This window comes from Mauremys mutica, chromosome 19 (genome assembly GCF_020497125.1).
Source record: "Mauremys mutica isolate MM-2020 ecotype Southern chromosome 19, ASM2049712v1, whole genome shotgun sequence".
In the NCBI taxonomy this organism is placed as follows: Eukaryota; Metazoa; Chordata; order Testudines; family Geoemydidae; genus Mauremys; species Mauremys mutica.
The window spans coordinates 5,212,273-5,230,189 of NC_059090.1; the positions used below are offsets into that span (position 1 = coordinate 5,212,273).

At 47.9% G+C, this 17,917-nt stretch overlaps 1 protein-coding gene across 1 annotated transcript; it reads left to right on the plus strand.

Annotated features, from left to right (window-relative positions):
* Nucleotides 1–1,040: 1,040 nt before the first annotated feature.
* LOC123353245 (zinc finger protein 420-like) lies at nucleotides 1,041–17,046 on the plus strand (the record flags this gene model as incomplete). Its single annotated transcript, XM_044994217.1, has 3 exons — nucleotides 1,041–1,091; nucleotides 7,905–8,857; nucleotides 16,392–17,046. Coding segments are annotated over exons 1-3 (1,659 nt in total), but the record flags the coding sequence as incomplete, so codon positions are not given.
* Nucleotides 17,047–17,917: the final 871 nt, after the last annotated feature.

Genomic DNA, 17,917 nt, shown 5'->3' on the forward strand with positions numbered 1-17,917 from the left:
CTTTGGGGGAGCTCAGTCTGGTGGTGGGATGGGGGCAGGAAATACCCAGGGTGGAGAAAGGGAGGGGAACAAGGCGTGTGACAAACTTGCTGGGAATTGTTTAACCCAAGTCCTGGATTCCGGGAACAGACCCATTGGGTTTGGGGGAGGAAATTACCCTATTTGTGGAATGGGGTTGTGTTGGGGGTGGGGGAACCCTGGACAGCGTGGGGAAAACGTATCAGATTCCCAGTGCAAGAACATGAACCTACTGGCCAGAGGCTGCTAGGAGATTCGAAGGAGCGGGTGGGAGGTTACCCACCAGTGGGGCCTAGAGTAGATAACCCCTCCCCTTCCTTCCAGCTGCTGGCAATGGGAAGCCTGTTGGGATTCCTACTGGGGAGCCGAGCCTGGAGCCTGCTGGGGGCCCTTTCCCCCATATCAGCCTCTGGCTTGTAGGTGTGTGATGGAGGACAAGACCCTTCCCCCTCTGTCTGCTGCGGGGGATGAGGGGATTTCTATCTCCCCTCCTGTTTTGTCTCCTGGCTGCTCTGAGCAGTATGGGGGTGGGACCCTGCTGACTGTCTCGCTTTCTGAGCATCCATTTGATTGGCTCCTCTCCCCCATGAATAGTGGGGTTGTGAGTGGGGCAACAGGTGTGAGTGGGGGGCTCTTGCTCTTTCAGAGGCCGGTGACCTTCGAGGAGGTGGCTGTGTATTTCACCAGGGAAGAGTGGGCTCTGCTGGACCCCCGTCAAAGAGCCCTCTGCAGAGACGTCATGCAGGAGAACTATGAGAATGTGACCTCGCTGGGTAAGGATTCCTGTCCCCTCGGTTCTTAGAAGGGGAAATGAAGAGTTAAGGTTCACACCACCCCCACAATGCCACCTCTGCTCTGCCCTGTCTCAGCAACAGCCCACTGAGTGCATTGAAATGGGGCAGACTAGGTCCCTCAGCGTTCACATGCACCTCCCTTCATATCACAGTCACAGCTCTGCCAAGTTGCTCCAACTACTCCCTCCACCATCCAGTTACAGCTACAGCTGACCCAGTGCAGGGAGCATGGGAGGGGAGAAGATGATGGGGGAGCTAGTGCTTGTGGGCTGTCACAAGGTAGGGAAGGCTGAGTGTAGTGGGAGGAAAGGGATAGGTATGCGGAAGACTAGAGGGAATCAGGGAGGGATGGCTACCATGGAAGGAAGAGGAGGTGAGGAATCAGAGACAGAATCTCCTGGGAACAGGGAGTGTGGTGCTTTGGGGGAGTGGGAGCCTGGGAATGGAGAAAAGGGGTGGAGGTCTCAGTAGTGGTGCTGTTGGAGGGGGAGGATTTGGGTAGGAGATCTGGGATACCTGAAAGTGGAAAAGACTGAGGATAGTGGGAAGGGGATGGGGAGTGTTTGCTCCAAGGAGCAGGAAGGATCTGGTGGCAGTGGGAAGAGACGGTTTCAGGGAGGCAGATATTTAGGGCCCTCCACTGAGAATGCTTTTGCCATAGTCTCTAATGATCTGTCCCTAAGCAAAGCTCATAACCAGTGCTCCATCCTTATTCTTCTTGACCTGTCAGTCACCTTTAATACCACTGACCATGGTCATTGTCTTGACATCTTGTCTGCTTCCTGGTTCTCCTCCTACCTCTGTAACCACTTCTTCTGCGTGTCCTTAGGAAGATCATCCTCACCCCCACTCCACTCTTCTGTGGGGCTTCTACAGGGCTCAGTCCTTGGTCACTTCCTCTGCACTTTATCTCTGGGAAATCTCACCCCCAGACACAAATTCAGCTACTATCCGTATGCTGATGAATCACAGATCTACCGCTCTACTCCAGACCTGTCTCCTTCTGTCCAAACTGAAATCTCCGCCTCCCTCTGATGACTCCTCGTGGTTGGCTAGCCATCAACTCAAGCTCAACAGCTGAAATGTTGATAACAGAGCTCTTAATCCCCAAAGCCAGCTCCCCACCTCCTTTCTTGCTGTTCAGCCCAGAATTAGCTGATGAAATCTCAGAGCCTCTGGCAATATTTGCAAACTCAGATGACAGGAGAGGTCCCAGAAGACTGGAGAAGGGTTAACATAGGGCCCATCTTTACAAAGGGGAAAAAGGAGGAGCTGGAGCCTAGTCAGCCTGACCTCAATACCAGGGAAGCTATTAGAGCAATGTATAAAACATTCAGTTTGCGAATACCCGGAGGATGAAGGGGTAATCAGTAGCAGCCAGCATGGATTTACTAAGAACATAGCATGACAAACCAGCCTGATATCCTTTGATAGGGCAACTGGTTTGGTGGCTAAAATAGACCTGGACTTCAAAAAGACTTTTGACACAGTCCCATGAGTAAGCTGGAGAAATGCAGGCTCAATGGAACTCCCATTAAGTGGATATATAATTGGTTACACAATAGCAAGCAAAGAATAACTATTATTGGAATGGTTTCAGAGTAGCAGCCGTGTTAGTCTGTATCCGCAAAAAAAAAAACAGGAGTACTTGTGGCACCTTAAAGACTAACAAATTTATTGTAGCATGAGCTTTCGTGAGCTAAAGCTCACTTCTTCGGATGCATAGAATGGAACACACAGACAGGAGATATTTATACATACAGAGAACATGAAAAGGTGGAAGTATGCATACCAACAGGCAGAGTCAAATCAATTGAGATGAGCTATCGTTAGCAGGAGGAAAAAAAACTTTTTGAAGTGATAATTAAGATGGCCCATAGAAGGTGTGAGGAGAACTTAACATAGGGAAATAGATTCAATTGGTGTAATGACCCAACCATTCCCAGTCTAAATAAAGACTGGGAATGGTTGGGTCATTACACCAATTGAATCTATTTCCCTATGTTAAGTTCTCCTCACACCTTCTATGGGCCATCTTAATTATCACTTCAAAAAGTTTTTTTTCCTCCTGCTAACGATAGCTCATCTCAATTGATTTGACTCTGCCTGTTGGTATGCATACTTCCACCTTTTCATGTTCTCTGTATGTATAAATATCTCCTGTCTGTGTGTTCCATTCTATGCATCCGAAGAAGTGAGCTTTAGCTCACGAAAGCTCATGCTACAATAAATTTGTTAGTCTTTAAGGTGCCACAAGTACTCCTGTTTTTTATTATTGGAATGATGTCAGATTGGAGGGATTTCTCAAATGAGGTTTCACAGGGATCTGTTTTGTGTCTGTTGCTATTTAACGTCTTCATTAATGACCTGGATGTAAGAATAGAGAGCATACTGATCAAATTTGCAGACGACACAAAGCTGTGGGGGTTGTCAACACTTTGGAGGCTAGAGCAAAATTTCAAAGGAATCGTGATAAATTGGCAAACTGGTCTATAGGCAACAATAAAATTGAACAAAGACAAGTGTAAGGTGCTACAGTTCGGGAAGAAAAACCCGATGGACAAATCCTGACTGGGGGATAACTGGCATGGCAGCAGCACTGCTGAGAAGGATCTGGGAGTTGTGATAGATCACAACCTCAACATGAACTCAACAGTGTGATGATACTGCAAAAAAGAAGCAAATGCATTAAGAGAAGCATAGCATGCAAATCACAGGTGGTGATAGTACTGCTCTGCTCAGCACTGGTTAGGCCTCAGGGGAATCCTGCGTCCAGTTTTGGTCACCAGTGACTAGACAGGATGTAGAGAAACTGGAAAGAATCCAGAGGCAAGTGACAAAGATGATCAAAGGGGTGGAACACAAACCAGTGAGCAAAGGCTGATGGAACTGAGTGTGTTTAGTTTGGAAATGAGTTAATGGGGGAGATATAACAGCGATCTTCAAATACTCGAAAGGCTGTGTGAGCGTGTGTGGCCATCCCTCCTGGTCTGTCTCAGGACAGAGCTGCAAAGTCTCCAAGCCCAGGCCCGCAGGCAGGGTGGGGCAGCAAACAATTAGGGGCTTTGCCCAAGGCGAGCACCAAACAGTCTAGGGCTCAGGCAGGGGCGAGCACCAAACAGTCTAGCATTCTAGCTCGGCAGACGGTCGACCAACACAGGCCTCCTGGCCGAAGGTGGGATGGCAGGAGGTAGGGGGACCCTGGCCCACCTGACTCCACTGGGTCCCAGTCCCAGGCCCTAGCAGTGGCAGTGTAATCCACCACTGGATCAGCGGGGATCCACCCACAACACCCTTACTTAGTGTCAGGCCAATACTCAGCCAGACAATGGTCTAGTTTCCCTGGGCTACTTCCTACAATCCCCAGGGTTTGGTACCTCTGGCCTCCATTTCCCCGGGTCGGTGGTCTGTGGCAGCCCCATCAGCTCGTTGGCACCTCAACTGGCTGGTGACCCTGGGAGCTCTGGCCAGTCCTCTGGTGGCAGCCACAGCAGGTCCTCAGTGTCCCACTCTGGCAGCGGGTGATAAGCATCTGTCTCCCTCGGCAGCTCCAGCCCAACTGAGCTGCAGGGCCCCCTCCTTTTGTACTTCTGCTTCCTGTCCCGCCCCTCAGCTTCCTGGCTTGGAGGTGGCTTTCCTGGCTCTGTAGCCCAACGGGCGGGTTGTGGTCCCTGCTGGTCTTCCCCACTACAGGCTGCCATACAGAGGATGGGGAACAGTTCTTCTCTCTCGTCACAGAGGGCAGGACAAGAAGCAGGGGGTTCAAACTACAGCACAGCAGATTTAGATTAAATCTCAGGAACAACTTCCTAACTGGAAGAACTGTAGGAGAATGGAACAGACGCCTAGGGCGGTGGTGGAAGGTTATTCACTGGAGGTTTCCAAAAGGAGGCTGGTTTAGTCGCAGCAAATCCTGCACCTTGGCCTCTGTGGTCCCTTTTAACTCTATGGTTCTAAGGGGAACTGGGGTTTGCTCTTGGAAAAAGCTAAAGCGAGTGTGTCGCCCATTAAGGGTATGTCTGCACTGCGTCTGGCAGCTGCCTCCCAGCCAGAGTCCAGGCTGACTCACTACAAATAACGGTGTAGGCAGTTGGGCTGTAGCTTGGGTTCTAAAGCCAGGGGCTGAGGGGGGTGGGTGGGCTGAATGGTCTGAACTCCAAGCAGAGCCCTAACATCAAAGCAATGTCTCCACAGCCATTTTTAATGCACTAGCGTGAGACCCAGCCTGGAAGGCGGCCGACTCCCTGATGCATCTTAGACATACCCCAAAGAGGGCTGTCCCAAGGGAGACTGTATGAAGGTTGGGTCACCTAACTCCCTGTAAATCCATGACCCAGCCCCCTCCCTTGGCACCCTGTCACTGAGCCTTAGTGGGTCACAACTGAGGATGCCAAATTCAGGATAACTGCTGAGAAATAGGGCAAACACAACCCAAAACTGGTGGATATTCTTTTATAAGTTTCAGAGTAGCAGCCATGTTAGTCTGTATCCACAAAAAGAACAGGAGTACTTGTGGCACCTAAGAGACTAACCAATTTATTTGAGCATAAGCATGCATCCGATAAAGTGGGCTACAGCCCACTTTAAAGCTTATACTCAAATAAATTGGTTAGTCTCTTAGGTGCCACAAATACTCCTGTTCTTTTATAAGATAGACCAAACCAGCCACAAAAGTAAACTCCTGTTTCACCACACTGGCTAACAAGAAAACATAAAGGCAGTTTTCTCAGGCATTCCGGTTCTTATAACACCACCAAAGAATGGATTCAGAGCTGAGTGGTTCTTTACAACCAGTGTCATTAAATGATAGTTTCTTCTGATCCCAAAGGGCCTGCCACTCCCTGGTCAATATATAACTTAAATCTTACCCACAGGGGCGGCTCTAGAAAATAGGCTGCCCCAAGCAGCGCGGTGTGCTGCGCCGCCCTTCCTCGGTCCCGCGGCGGGTCCCCTCTTCCTGCGGCTCCGGTTGAGCTCCCGCGGCAGGTCCACCGGAGCCCCGGGACGAGCGGACCTCCCGCGGGCACGGCTGCGGACGGTTCGCGGGTCCGGCGGCTCCGCTTGAGCTGCCGCAGTCATGCCTGCGGGAGGTCCAGCCGAGCCGCGGGACGAGCGCCCCCTCCGCAGTCATGCCTGCGGCAGGTCCGCTCGTCCGCGGCTCCGGTGGACCTCCCGCAGGCATGACTGCGGCAGGTCCACCGGCCCAGCCTGCCGCCCCCTAGATTTGGCCGCCCTAGGCAACAGCTTGGTTTGCTGGTGCCTAGAGCCGCCCCTGCTTACCCAAAAATCATGCTGGTGCCAATCCTTTAGTATCTAATATCTAAAGGTTTATTCATAAAAAGAAAGAAAGGGGGGAGTTAAAATTGGCTGAGGGAATCAATTACATCCAGTAATGGCAAAGTTCTTGGTTCAGGCTTGTAGCAGTGATGAAATAAGTCAAGTCTCTGGAGTACATCTACAGCTGGGATGGGTCATTCAGTCCTTTGTTCAGAGCTTCAGTTTGTAGCAAAGTTCCTCCAGAGGTAAGAAGCAGGATTGAAGACAAAATGGAGGTGTTTCCAGGGCCTTTTATACTTTTGCCATGTGAAGGGCATCCCATTGTTCTTACTGTGGAAAATTACAGCAACAAGATGGAGTTTGGAGTCACATGTGCAAGTCACATGTTCATGCCCAATTTCCCTCAGTCATTGCAGGAAGCCATTACCTAGATTCCAGACAGTCCACATGACAGACTACATGACAATCCACTCAGTGTAGATGGGCTTCTCCCATGGTCCATTGTCAACCAGGTGTGTCTTAATGAACAACCTAATTTGAACAGTCTCTCCAAGATGTGCTAGCTAGCTGCCTTGTGGGTGTTACCCTGTTATGCTTATAAGAAGCACATGGGATCTTTTTCAGGGGAAAAGGCAATATGCCACATTTATTGAAGCTATAACAATTAGCATATGCATTCAATCACACATCACACACACACACACTGTCCAACCAGTCAATGTTATAGTTACCAGTCCAGAGTCCAGATCAACCTAATGGCCAGCTAGTTTGATCATGGGTAGGAGGAGCCGGGTTCCGTCGGTTGCAACACAATCCTCTGGGGAAGTCTTGGTAGAATGGACCCAAAGTTTCATGGCAAGGCACCCTGGTTATATACTGATTTTCCTTCATTGGGACCAATGAGTTTTGCACCATCATGTTGTAATGAATTGTTTGACGAGTGCTTGTTTTCTTAAATTGTCCTTTTCATCCTTTATCTTGATCTTTCATCAAGTAGTTCCTCAGGGAGTTATCCCATTTGGTTTTGATCACAGCTATTTTGTCCCCACTGATAGGTGCATGTCTCATCTTTAGAGTCATCAATCAGCCCTCCTCTGGCATTTCAGTAGGGGCATGTTGCAGCCTCTTGGCGCCCTTGCATCTGTTGCCGCTTCCTCCCTCGTACATCTGGTTCAGCGATGGCCATCACACATCTCTTAACACACACATTCCTCATTTACACACAAAACAGAATTAATTTACACATAACGTTTTGAACAGGAATATCAAATTGCAGTGCAAAAGAAAACAACCATGGCATTCTTTTACTTATTTTAAAACGCTAAACCTACAAAAGACCCTCAAAGGTCTGTTACTGCCTTGAAATCAGTCCAGACACAGATTCTGGACTGGCATTTGGCCATTCCTTTCTGTTATTCAAAAAGAGTGGCTGGCGGGATGTGATCAGATCATACACCAATACACTTAATGCACGCTACATAATTATTTGTTATCCTTCATTCTGAATCAGATAAAACATAAACATAAAATCCTATTACAACATTTAGGGGAGTTCAGTTCCTGATTTTTATTTGACCTCTCTCCAGCACTTGTTTTGGTTTGGCCTTCCCCTTTCCATCCCTGTCTGAGGTTTCTGTCTCTATCATGGCAGGTGATGCAATGGTATGTGAGAAAGAGGAGCAGAATTCTCAGCAGGAAAACGTTGAGCAAGTGGATAAACACAGAGAATTATCGCAAAGATTGAAAAGGAATGTGTCCAGGAGTCATGAACAGGGAAACTCCTCTGAGATTCAGCACAGACCAGAAAAAGAGCAGGGAAACCAGCCAGGGGAGAAACTGTTTAAATGTATTCCCTGTTGGGGAACTCAGACGGACCTCAAGGAAACCACAAAACAGCAGGAAATCTTCAGGGGAAAGAGAAAAAATACATGTGCTGAGTGTGGGAAAAACGTATGTGACTACTCAAGCCATATAAAGCATCAGAGAATCCACACAGGGGAGAGGCCCTATGAATGCAGTGAATGTGGAAAATGTTTCACGAAGAGCTCAGCCCTTTCTGAACATCAGAGAATCCACACAGGAGAGAGACCCTATGAATGCAGTGATTGTGGAAAACGCTTCACGAAGAGCTCAGCCCTTTCTGAACATCAGAGAATCCACACAGGGGAGAGGCCCTTTGAATGCCATGAATGTGGAAAATGCTTCACTAACACCTCAGGCATTTCTAAACATCAGAGAATCCACACAGGGGAGAGGCCCTTTGAATGCCATGAATGTGGAAAATGCTTCACTAACACCTCAGCCCTTTCTGAACATCAGAGAATCCACACAGGAGAGAGGCCCTATGAATGCAGTGAGTGTGGGAAATCCTTCAATCGCAGCTCAAACCTTATTACCCATCAGACAATCCACACAGGGGAGAGGCCCTATAAATGCTGTGAGTGTGGAAAATGCTTTCTTAGCAGCTCAGCCCTTTCTAAACATCAGAGAATCCACACAGGGGAGAGGCCATATAAATGCAGTGAATGTGGAAAATGCTTCACTAACACCTCAGCCCTTTCTGAACATCAGAGAATCCACACAGGTGAGAGGCCCTATGAATGCTCTGAGTGTGGGAAAACCTTCAATCGCCGCTCAAACCTTATTACTCATCAGCGAATCCACACAGGGGAGAGGCCCTATAAATGCTGTGAGTGTGGAAAATACTTCACTAAGAGCTCAGCTCTTTCTGAACATCAGAGAATCCACACAGGGGAGAGGCCCTTTGAATGCCGTAAGTGTGGGAAAAGCTTCTCTTGGCACTCAGCCCATGTTAGCCATCAGAGAATCTGCAAGGGAGATCAACACCATAAAAACCTCTAGGGCTATCAATACTTTTTTTCTTTAATATTTTTTCCTGATTCCGACATAGTAACTTTTAAAACTGCTTGAACTGTTTGCAGCACCGTTATCCCTCAACTTGTCCAGAAGAGGGGCCCATTTTTGCCTTTTGCAGTTTGCCCTGTTTTGAGGTGGGCCCATTTGTCCTTGCTGTCAACTCCATTGTCTCATGAGTAATTCAAGTGTGCACTTCCTATCAGGAATGAGGGAGCATCACATTTATACCATTCCTCCTATTGCAAAGTTATTGTTAGAGTCACCAGTGATACAGATTGTGTCATTGCCAGTTGTTCTCATGTTGCTCTGGGTTGTGCTGAAGAGCAGTTCTATTGGGAACTTTTCAAATTATATGTAAATGAAGAGGAGCAGGGGCAGGAAAAAAAGTGTCATTTCAGCCTCTGTGACACTGGAAGGAGATGGGGCGACTCAGAGATTCCCTCCTTCCCCATCACTGCAGAACTGTTACCTTTTGTCTGAGCCAGGCAGAGGTTATCATCATCACATTTTATCCATCCACTTTTCAAAGTGTCATGTGATGAAGCATTCTCCGTTATCTGTGCTTGGAGATGATGATTTGACTTCTTTAATCCTATATCAGAGTCACTATGAGTGCAGATGTAAGTGTCAAAGACCTGGAAGGGGAATTCAAATGGATCCCAAACTCAGTGTGATCATTTGGAGTTTAAATCCCAGGTTCCATCTATTGGTAAAGCCACTTCTTACAAGATAGCTGTTTTGTCCCCCATGATGGGGATGCTAGGATACTAAGCATGTTGTAAATAACATAACTGACTATTGAGACAGTGCTGAGTGAAGCAGGTTTGAATGGATCGGAGGATAATGTGATGGGAGAATCTCTTGTCCTGATTCTGAATAATCAGGTGTAACTTGCTCTGGAATTTCACTTTCATTGTCATATATTCTGTCTCTCTGTGATGTGGGTTTCTATCTTTCCTGAAGGCTGTTTGGTCACCCAGTTGGATAATAGTTCAGTTTGATAGGATGTAGCTCAGATTTATTGGAGAACTTAAGACTGATGACCATTTACTAAAGTCGTCATTTCTCACTTCAGCTTTGCTTTCCCCCCACCCCTCCATGATGACATGGAGAAAATTCAAGTGCAGTTATGTCAACAAGGGAGAACTCTCCAATTTACTGGACATTCTAACAAAGACGCAGCAGTGATTTAAAATCTCCACTCAGGAATGGTGAACAGCAGCAGAACCCGAACTAACTGAAGGAAGTGCATATGATCACAGTGTAGTTCAATTGTTGAAGTCAATATTATCTCAGATGATCTGGGGATAGAATTCCACATTAGGTGATTTTGAACTAGGCAAAATGCCCATGTATTTGGTTTCCAAATGATTTGTAGCCCAGGCCCTCCAAAAGTTCTCTCCTAGCTAATCCAATGTTATGGGGAATGCCGCCCTTCATGACACAGATGTTGAGGAAATAGAAGTGGGCTTTTTGTTGAATTTATTCTTTGTAGGTGTTGAAAATGTGTATAAAATCAGTGTTAGAAATCTAATAGCTGCAGAAAAATAGATATTTTTGAATAGAATCTCCAGCTCTGGTAACAAACAAAGATTATGATCCAGCCCTGTATCCAGTCCCTTGCCTGGAACTGTGCCACCAAATTAAAGAAAAGCTGGGCATGTTTCGGGAAGCCATTGCTCACTAACACGGCTGAAATTGTGAGTGTTTTTTTAAAAGGTTTCTGCTTTGGAGAATTGTAAATTTACCCTAACCAAGGCCAAGGATTTGGAAAGAACTGGGGTGGAAAGAGTACACACTCAGTTCTTGGTTTCCACCCCAGTAAAGAAAGCTATGATGACCAATGGCCCAAGGAAAATTGTTTGTACAACTCCATTTCCTAGTTCAGTGTCACTGATTACAGTTCCAAAGTTCAGCCAAGGTTAGATTGAGAACAATAACTAGGAGTCTGGACTCAAAAATCCAGAAGGCAGCTTAAAAATCACGAGGTGTTTAAAAATGCTCCCTTTGGGGGTAATGTTATTACTTTCTCGGTTTTTCTGAGACTCTTGGGCCATGTTTTCTGCCTGAACTTGAAGGCTAAAAATGGATTTTTTAAAATAAACAAATGAAAGGGGAGATTTTTGTATCCTCATTAGGCTCCTAGATTGGGGCCTCATTGTGTTGGGCACTGCAGATACCCCATCCAAGAGTGAGTGCCCCAGTTGTGCCAAGCATTGCAGAGACCCTGACCAAGGGTGGGGGCCCTGATTCTGCCAGGTATTATACAACTCAGAGTGAGCGAGAGAGTCCTTGCTGCCAACAACTCACAGGTGAAATAGACCAAGTGTGGGAGGGCAGTTCCCATTTTACAGATAGGGAAACTGAGGCCCGAAGATGTGCTGTAATTTGTCCATGTTTGCACAGAAAATAATGGGACCAAACTGTGAACTGAATCCAAATTTTCTGAATCAGCCTGGCCCAAGCGTTGTGGATTGCATGGCAGAGGCCTCAATGGAAATTTTCAGAATCTCCGTCATCAGAGGATTTTAAGAAGGGTTTATACAAATACCTGTCAGGGATGGCCTAGGGATACTTGGTCCTGACTCTCAGGATCCCTCCCTGCTCCACTTTCTATATGATTCAGTGGATCATCCTATTTATAATGACCAAACTTTTCTCTCTGGAATTATCCGTTAAATGGTTATTATCCCCGCTCTGTTGCCTGGGGTAGAATGGAAGAGGAGAAGATCCTCTCTCAACACAGGATGCAAACGTCAGTTTGTTCTCTCTTCATGTTTTACTGAAGCTTAGAGGGAGGAAGACACATTACCTGCCTAAGATGGTAGAGAGGACAGAGAGTTTATTTCATTTTGGGCTGTGAATATAAGCGGAAGAGTGGCTGTCACTACCACCCAATGTGGGGCTTTAATGCACGACCATGGGATTTAAAGTGTTATGTGCTACCAACTGAGCTAGCCAGGTTTGAGTCTCTTCAGCTGCCCAGTCTCCATGTAGAAGGAGCCCTGAGGGTGTTTATTTGAGAGTTGAGGTTCCCTTTCTGACAGTTGCCGTCTTTCCTGGTTCGTTATGTCTCCAGCGAGCAAACCGGAGCTGTCACAAGGCTGGTTAGATGCTGCTCTCTAGCCCAGAGAGCTGGGGTTGATTTAGCATGCTGTCACCATCAGCTGGTCAGAGTAACCAGGGGGGTAGAGTGGAATTTAGGATTCTCCTAACAGGGGGAGGTGCTGTTGGACTCATCTAGTGGGGGAGAGTCTGAAAAAGCTCAGCTCCCAACAGGGGTGGCTCTAGGCACCAAGAAAGCAAGCATCTGCTTGGGGCAGCCCATTTGCAAGGGCGGCATGGGAGCTGAGAACCAACAGGGGGCTCTGGGAGCTGTAGTTTCTTGGTTAGCTCCCTGCCTGTAGAGCCAGCCCTGGAGCAGGGAAAGAACTACATTTCCCAGCATTCCCTTGGCCACTACCAACTGGAAAGGAAGGAGGGGGACCTCATGTGGCAGTGTGCTGTGAGTGGAGAGTTGCACTGTGAAGGGTAGGGAACCATATTTTAACATGCAAAAAACAGGACACTCCAGGGGGAGGGAAGCCCCACCCTGCCACCATCCACTTCCTCTGACTGCCCCCCACAGAAACCCCAACCCATCCAACTCCCCGCTCCCTGTCCCCTGATCATCCCCTACTGGGACCCCTGCCCCTAACTGCCCCCCAGGACCTCACCCCCTATCTAAGCGCTGCTGGTCCTTATCCCCTGATTGCCCCCTCCCGGGACCACTGCCCCCCAGGACCCCACCCCCTATCTAAGCGCCACTGGTCCTTGTCCCTTGATTGCCCCCTCCCAGGACCCCTGCCCCTAACTGCCCCCCAGGACCCCACCCCCTATCTAAGCGCCACTGGTCCTTGTCCCATAACTGCCCCTTGGAATCCCACCCCCTATCTAAGCCTCTCTTCTCCTTGTCCCCAACTGCCCCCTCCTGAGACCCCCCCCAACTTCCTCCCAGGACCCCACCCCCTACCTGTTCCCTGACAAACTCCTGGGACTCCCATGCCTATCCAACCGCTGCCTGTCCCCTGACTACCCCCCCGAACCTCTGACCAATCTAACCCCCCCTTCTCCCGGCCCCTGACTGCCCCCCCGAACCTCCACCCCATCCAACCCCCCCTGCTCCCTGTCCCTTGACTGCCCCCCTGGAACCCTCATCCCTTCTCCAACCTGGAGGCCCCCTTACCATGCCACTCAGACCAGTGTGTCTGGCTCCATGCAGTGCCAGACACGCTGCTGCATACATGCTGCCGTGCTCCCCTGCGGAGCCCACAGCCCTCCTCCCCCCACACACACCCAGCACCTGCCTTCCAGATTTGAACACCTCAAAATTCAGGAATACTCAAGTTCAGTTTGGGCAGCTGTTACTTCATTTCTCCCAAATCAAATATACTGATCCACTGTAATTTGCTGTAGAAAAAGTAGGATAAAATTGAGCAAGAAATGCTTCCCAGTGGTTTTTAGGACTGGAATTGCTATTTTCAACAGCCATTGCCTTTTTTTTCCTTTTAGTTGTTTAAAAGGAAGATAGTGATATTGCATTGGGAAATTCCCCATAGAAACAAAGAGTGGAACAAAAGAATAACAAAGGCACTTCAACTTTTCCTCATTTATGTAGGTCAGTCTTATAATATGCATCCAGATATCCTCAAATCACACAGGCTGAAAAGTGTTCCACTTTACTGCAGCTCTGTAACCATATGGGAACCAATCCTGTCTGTGTTTTGTGCACATCCAAAATTCCTGCTGAATGACCTGCCCTGGGAGCAAGTTACCAGTGTTCCAGGGCTGCGGCGGAAGGAGGGTGCAGGTGGGGGTGGGGGGGAGCCCAGGCCTGGGGCGTCAGGAAGTGTATGTGAGGGGCACTGGTTGGGGGGAAAGGGGGAAGCCCAGTGCTGGGGCAGCAGGGTGTGTGTGTGTGTGAGGGGAGAGCCCAGGGCTGGGGCAGCAGGGGGGGGGTGCAGGGGGGAGGCCAGGGCTAGGACGGGGTGCAGCCAACATTTTTTTTGCTTGGGGCGGCAAAAAACCTAGAGCCAGCCCTGGCTCCCAGAGAGGGGGAAGACAAGCTGGTTCCCCGCATGGCACACACACATTTTCACAGGGAATCAGGCCCTCCTCGGGAAAATCTCAAAAGAAGCCCAGGCCCAGGAGTGTCAGAGAAGGGAATCACTGTTTGCTTTAGGAGATGGGTGAGGGAAACCTGCAGGTCCTTAGATCCCTCCAGCATCTGATAGAACATTTGTGGGGAAGGTCTGGGGAAGCCGAAGAGGGCAAGGAGATGGGAAAAGGGCTTGCAGCTGTTGTGCAATCACCATGCTCCCAGCAGAAGGGTCTGGGGGGTTCAGCACTTTGGCTGCTTGTTGAGGACACAGAACTCACAAGTTGGCAAAGCTCAGAGTCCCCGTTACATGGAGTCAGACTGTGATCAGCTCACACTCAGGGGGAGCAACACCCCTCCCTTGGTCTCTGTGCCAGAGCTCCTATCAGCTCAGTGTCCTTCCTGCAAGAGTTGGCTGCTGAGAGGACTGTGATGGGGTAAATGAAAGCAGAGGAGGATTGTTCCTCATGGGTTTTCTTTGTATTGCTCTGTGATCCTGCTGGAGGAAGCTGAAGCATCATTTGGGTTTGTTTCAGTGGCTTGGGTTGGGCTCAGGTTGTGACCCTGAGTACAGGGGTTCTTGAACTCTCTGCTCTTAGCCCCTCAGGGAGTGGACAGTGAAGCTGCTTCAGAAATTGGACAGAAAGTAGCCTAATGAAGTGTAGCATAAGTGAGAAGAAATGCAACATCATCACCTCCCTGACAGTCTAGTGGTTCAGATTTGGCACTTTCACTGCCATGGCCTGGATTCAGTTCCTAGTCAGGGAAGTGACTTCACGTTAGAAAACCTTCAATTATTTTTCACTTCCAAATTAAACAAATCCATTGTTTTTCCTGGTTACCCCATCTTCTACATGATGTAAGGGAAGGGCTTTGGAGACCATATAAAAATCAAAGCTTCCCACTGACTAGTAACAGAATATGGGCATGTTTCCCCTGTGCACCTGGAAGTCCAGGCTGCATGCCCTTTTACACAAAGAGAGGTGCAAATTATTTTTTTCCCTTGCTAGCTAGCCTAACCAACATTATAATTACAATAATAGACATTCAGGTTGACCCAAGATGAATATTTTTTTTTCAATTTTCTTGCTGAAACAAAACCAAAAAAATCATTTTGGGCTAACCAAAATATTTCAGAAAAAAAAAATATTCAGCCAAAAACTTTCATCCCACTCTTTGGAAGTAACTAGCCCAGAGAAACTGATCATTAGCCTCTTCCATTCCTGAGGTCTAGCTGCTGAAGTATTCTAAGCATGGACAATGGGCCTTTCACCTGTTGCCCACTGGTTACTACCTTGCTCAGGTAGCTACTGACGAAAGGAAATGTGATTTAGTGGCAGACCTACTTCTATCCCTCTGCCCAGCTAGTGATGTTTGTTTCACATTGCATGTAAAAATACAATAAATGCATTTTGTTGGTATCTAAACCTGAGATCAAGATAAAACATTGTGATTGTAAGTCAGTGAGAAAATCTCTGCTGAGTTCTACAGAAGGAAGGTTTTCTCATCAGGCTCTCACACAAGATAAAAGTTCTGAAGGTTCTTAGAGCTTCCAGACTCAGAGGCCAGAATTTTCAGAACGTCTCACACTCATCCCTAGAGACAGATTTTCAGAAGAACTCAGCTGCCATTTGGGCAACAAAAATGTTGGCCAGGTTTTCAGAAAGGCTGAACACACTGAGGGTTGAGCTATTTTGAAAACAAAAGTTGGTAGCAGTTTTTAACTCAATCATCAGAAATGCTGCAAGAGCTCCTCCAATTTGCCCATCTCACAAGGAGACAAAACACAGTCAAATCTCCCAACCAACAAAGCTCACATCTACTCCCCTGACAGCTCCCAGGGACCCATTCAACAAGACAGGAAATCCAAATTCAGTAAAGTCAAGGGAATGTTTTTCACTGCAGGTTTCACTGATTGGGAAGGGTCAGACAGAAAAGTTTGGTCATTTAATGCCATACTACTAGGCTCTCCCTTATTCCAGTCCCGTCTCTCACATTTCCTTTTTCTCAGGCACAGGGAGTGACCTATGTCTGGATTCTCTCTGTCTCCCATCAGGTGTTGGGATGGTGAGTGAGAACAAGGAGGATAATTCCCAGCAGGAAGATGCTGAGCAAGTAGAACCACATGGGACGTTATCAGGAAGACCCAAAGGAAATGTTTCCGGGAGTTGTGCACTGCCAGAAAAAGCAAAAGCCTGTGAGACTCAGCAGAGGCTAGAGGAAAACTTAAGTAGCCTCTCAGACCTTATTACACGCAAGAGAATCAACTTGGAAGAGACACGCTACACATGCCATGAGTGTGGGAAAAGCTTCAATGGGAGTTCAGACCTTTTCACACATCAGGGAATCCACAGAGGAGAGAGACCCTACATGTGCTCTGAGTGTGGGAAAAGCTTCAGTCGGAGCTCACACCTTACCGCACATCAGATAATCCACACAGGTGAGAAACCTTATGGATGCGCTGAGTGCGGGAAACGCTTCAATTGGAGCTCCTACCTTATTACACATAGGAGAATCCACACAGGTGAGAAACCTTATGGATGCGCTGAGTGTGGGAAATGCTTCAGTTGGCGCTCACATCTTATCAGACATCAGAGAATCCACACTGGAGAGACGCCCTGCACATGCTCTGAGTGCGGGAAAAGTTTTAATTGGCACTCACAGCTTATCACACATCGTAGAATCCACACAGGTGAGACACCCTACACGTGCTCTCAGTGCGGGAAACACTTCAGTCGGGGCTCAAGCCTTATCACACATTTGAGAATCCACACAGGAGAGACGCCCTACACATGCTCGGAGTGCGGGAAAAGCTTCAATCAGAGCTCGCACCTTATCACACATCAGAGGATCCACACAGGAGAAATGCCCTACACATGCGCTGAGTGCGGGAAAAGCTTCAAACAGAGCTCTAGCCTGAGCAGACATCGGAGAATCCACACAGGAGAAAGACCCTACACATGCTCTGAGTGCGGGAAAACCTTCATAGAACGCTCAGACCTTGTCAGACATCGTAGAATCCACAGTGGAGAGAGACCCTACACATGCTCTGCATTTGGGAAAAGCTTCAATCACAAGTCATTCCCTATTAGACATCAGAAAATCCAAATGGGAGAGAACTGTAAGAAATGCCTTGATTAGGGCTGGCCAAAGATTTGTTTTTAAAAAAAATCACATTTGCTAATTCCAATATAGTGATCTTTGCACCATCTTCACTGTGGTGTCTCAGCTCCCCCAGATGAGTTGCCTGCTTCTGCCTTTTGAAGCTCACACCACTTTGGGGTCAGTCCTGTGATGTTTTCTATCAACTCCTTTCCTTTTGACTCGGAGGAGCATGTGTCCCTCCAGCCAGGAATGTTCATCAGCTCCAGGTGGGGGAGAGAGGTTTGATTCCCAACAAGCAACACTGAGGCAAAAGCTACCTGTGCCTTACATCCACTAGGGCTGCACATTGTGTTGGCTGCTCAAGTTAGTGATCTTGGTGTAAAAAGACAGTTATAGTTGTAGAGCAGATGCAGCCCAGGTGCAATGGCTGATATTAGCTTTCCCCTTGACCTGACCTAAACTCCATCACTTTTCCTAGTCTAAACAATCCCTGAGCATCACGGTTATACTGTTCCCCCATTTCAAAGCAATTGTTAGTCATTAAGTTTCCCCTTTGGAAACAAATGGTTTCATTCCCAGTTTTTTTTTGTTGCTTCAGTTTTGCTGGAGAGCAGATATTTTTATTACCATTTTCCTCACTTAAAATATATTGAACTCTAACAAAGAGCAGGAACAGGGCAGAGAGAGGGGAAAATGACATTTCACCGGC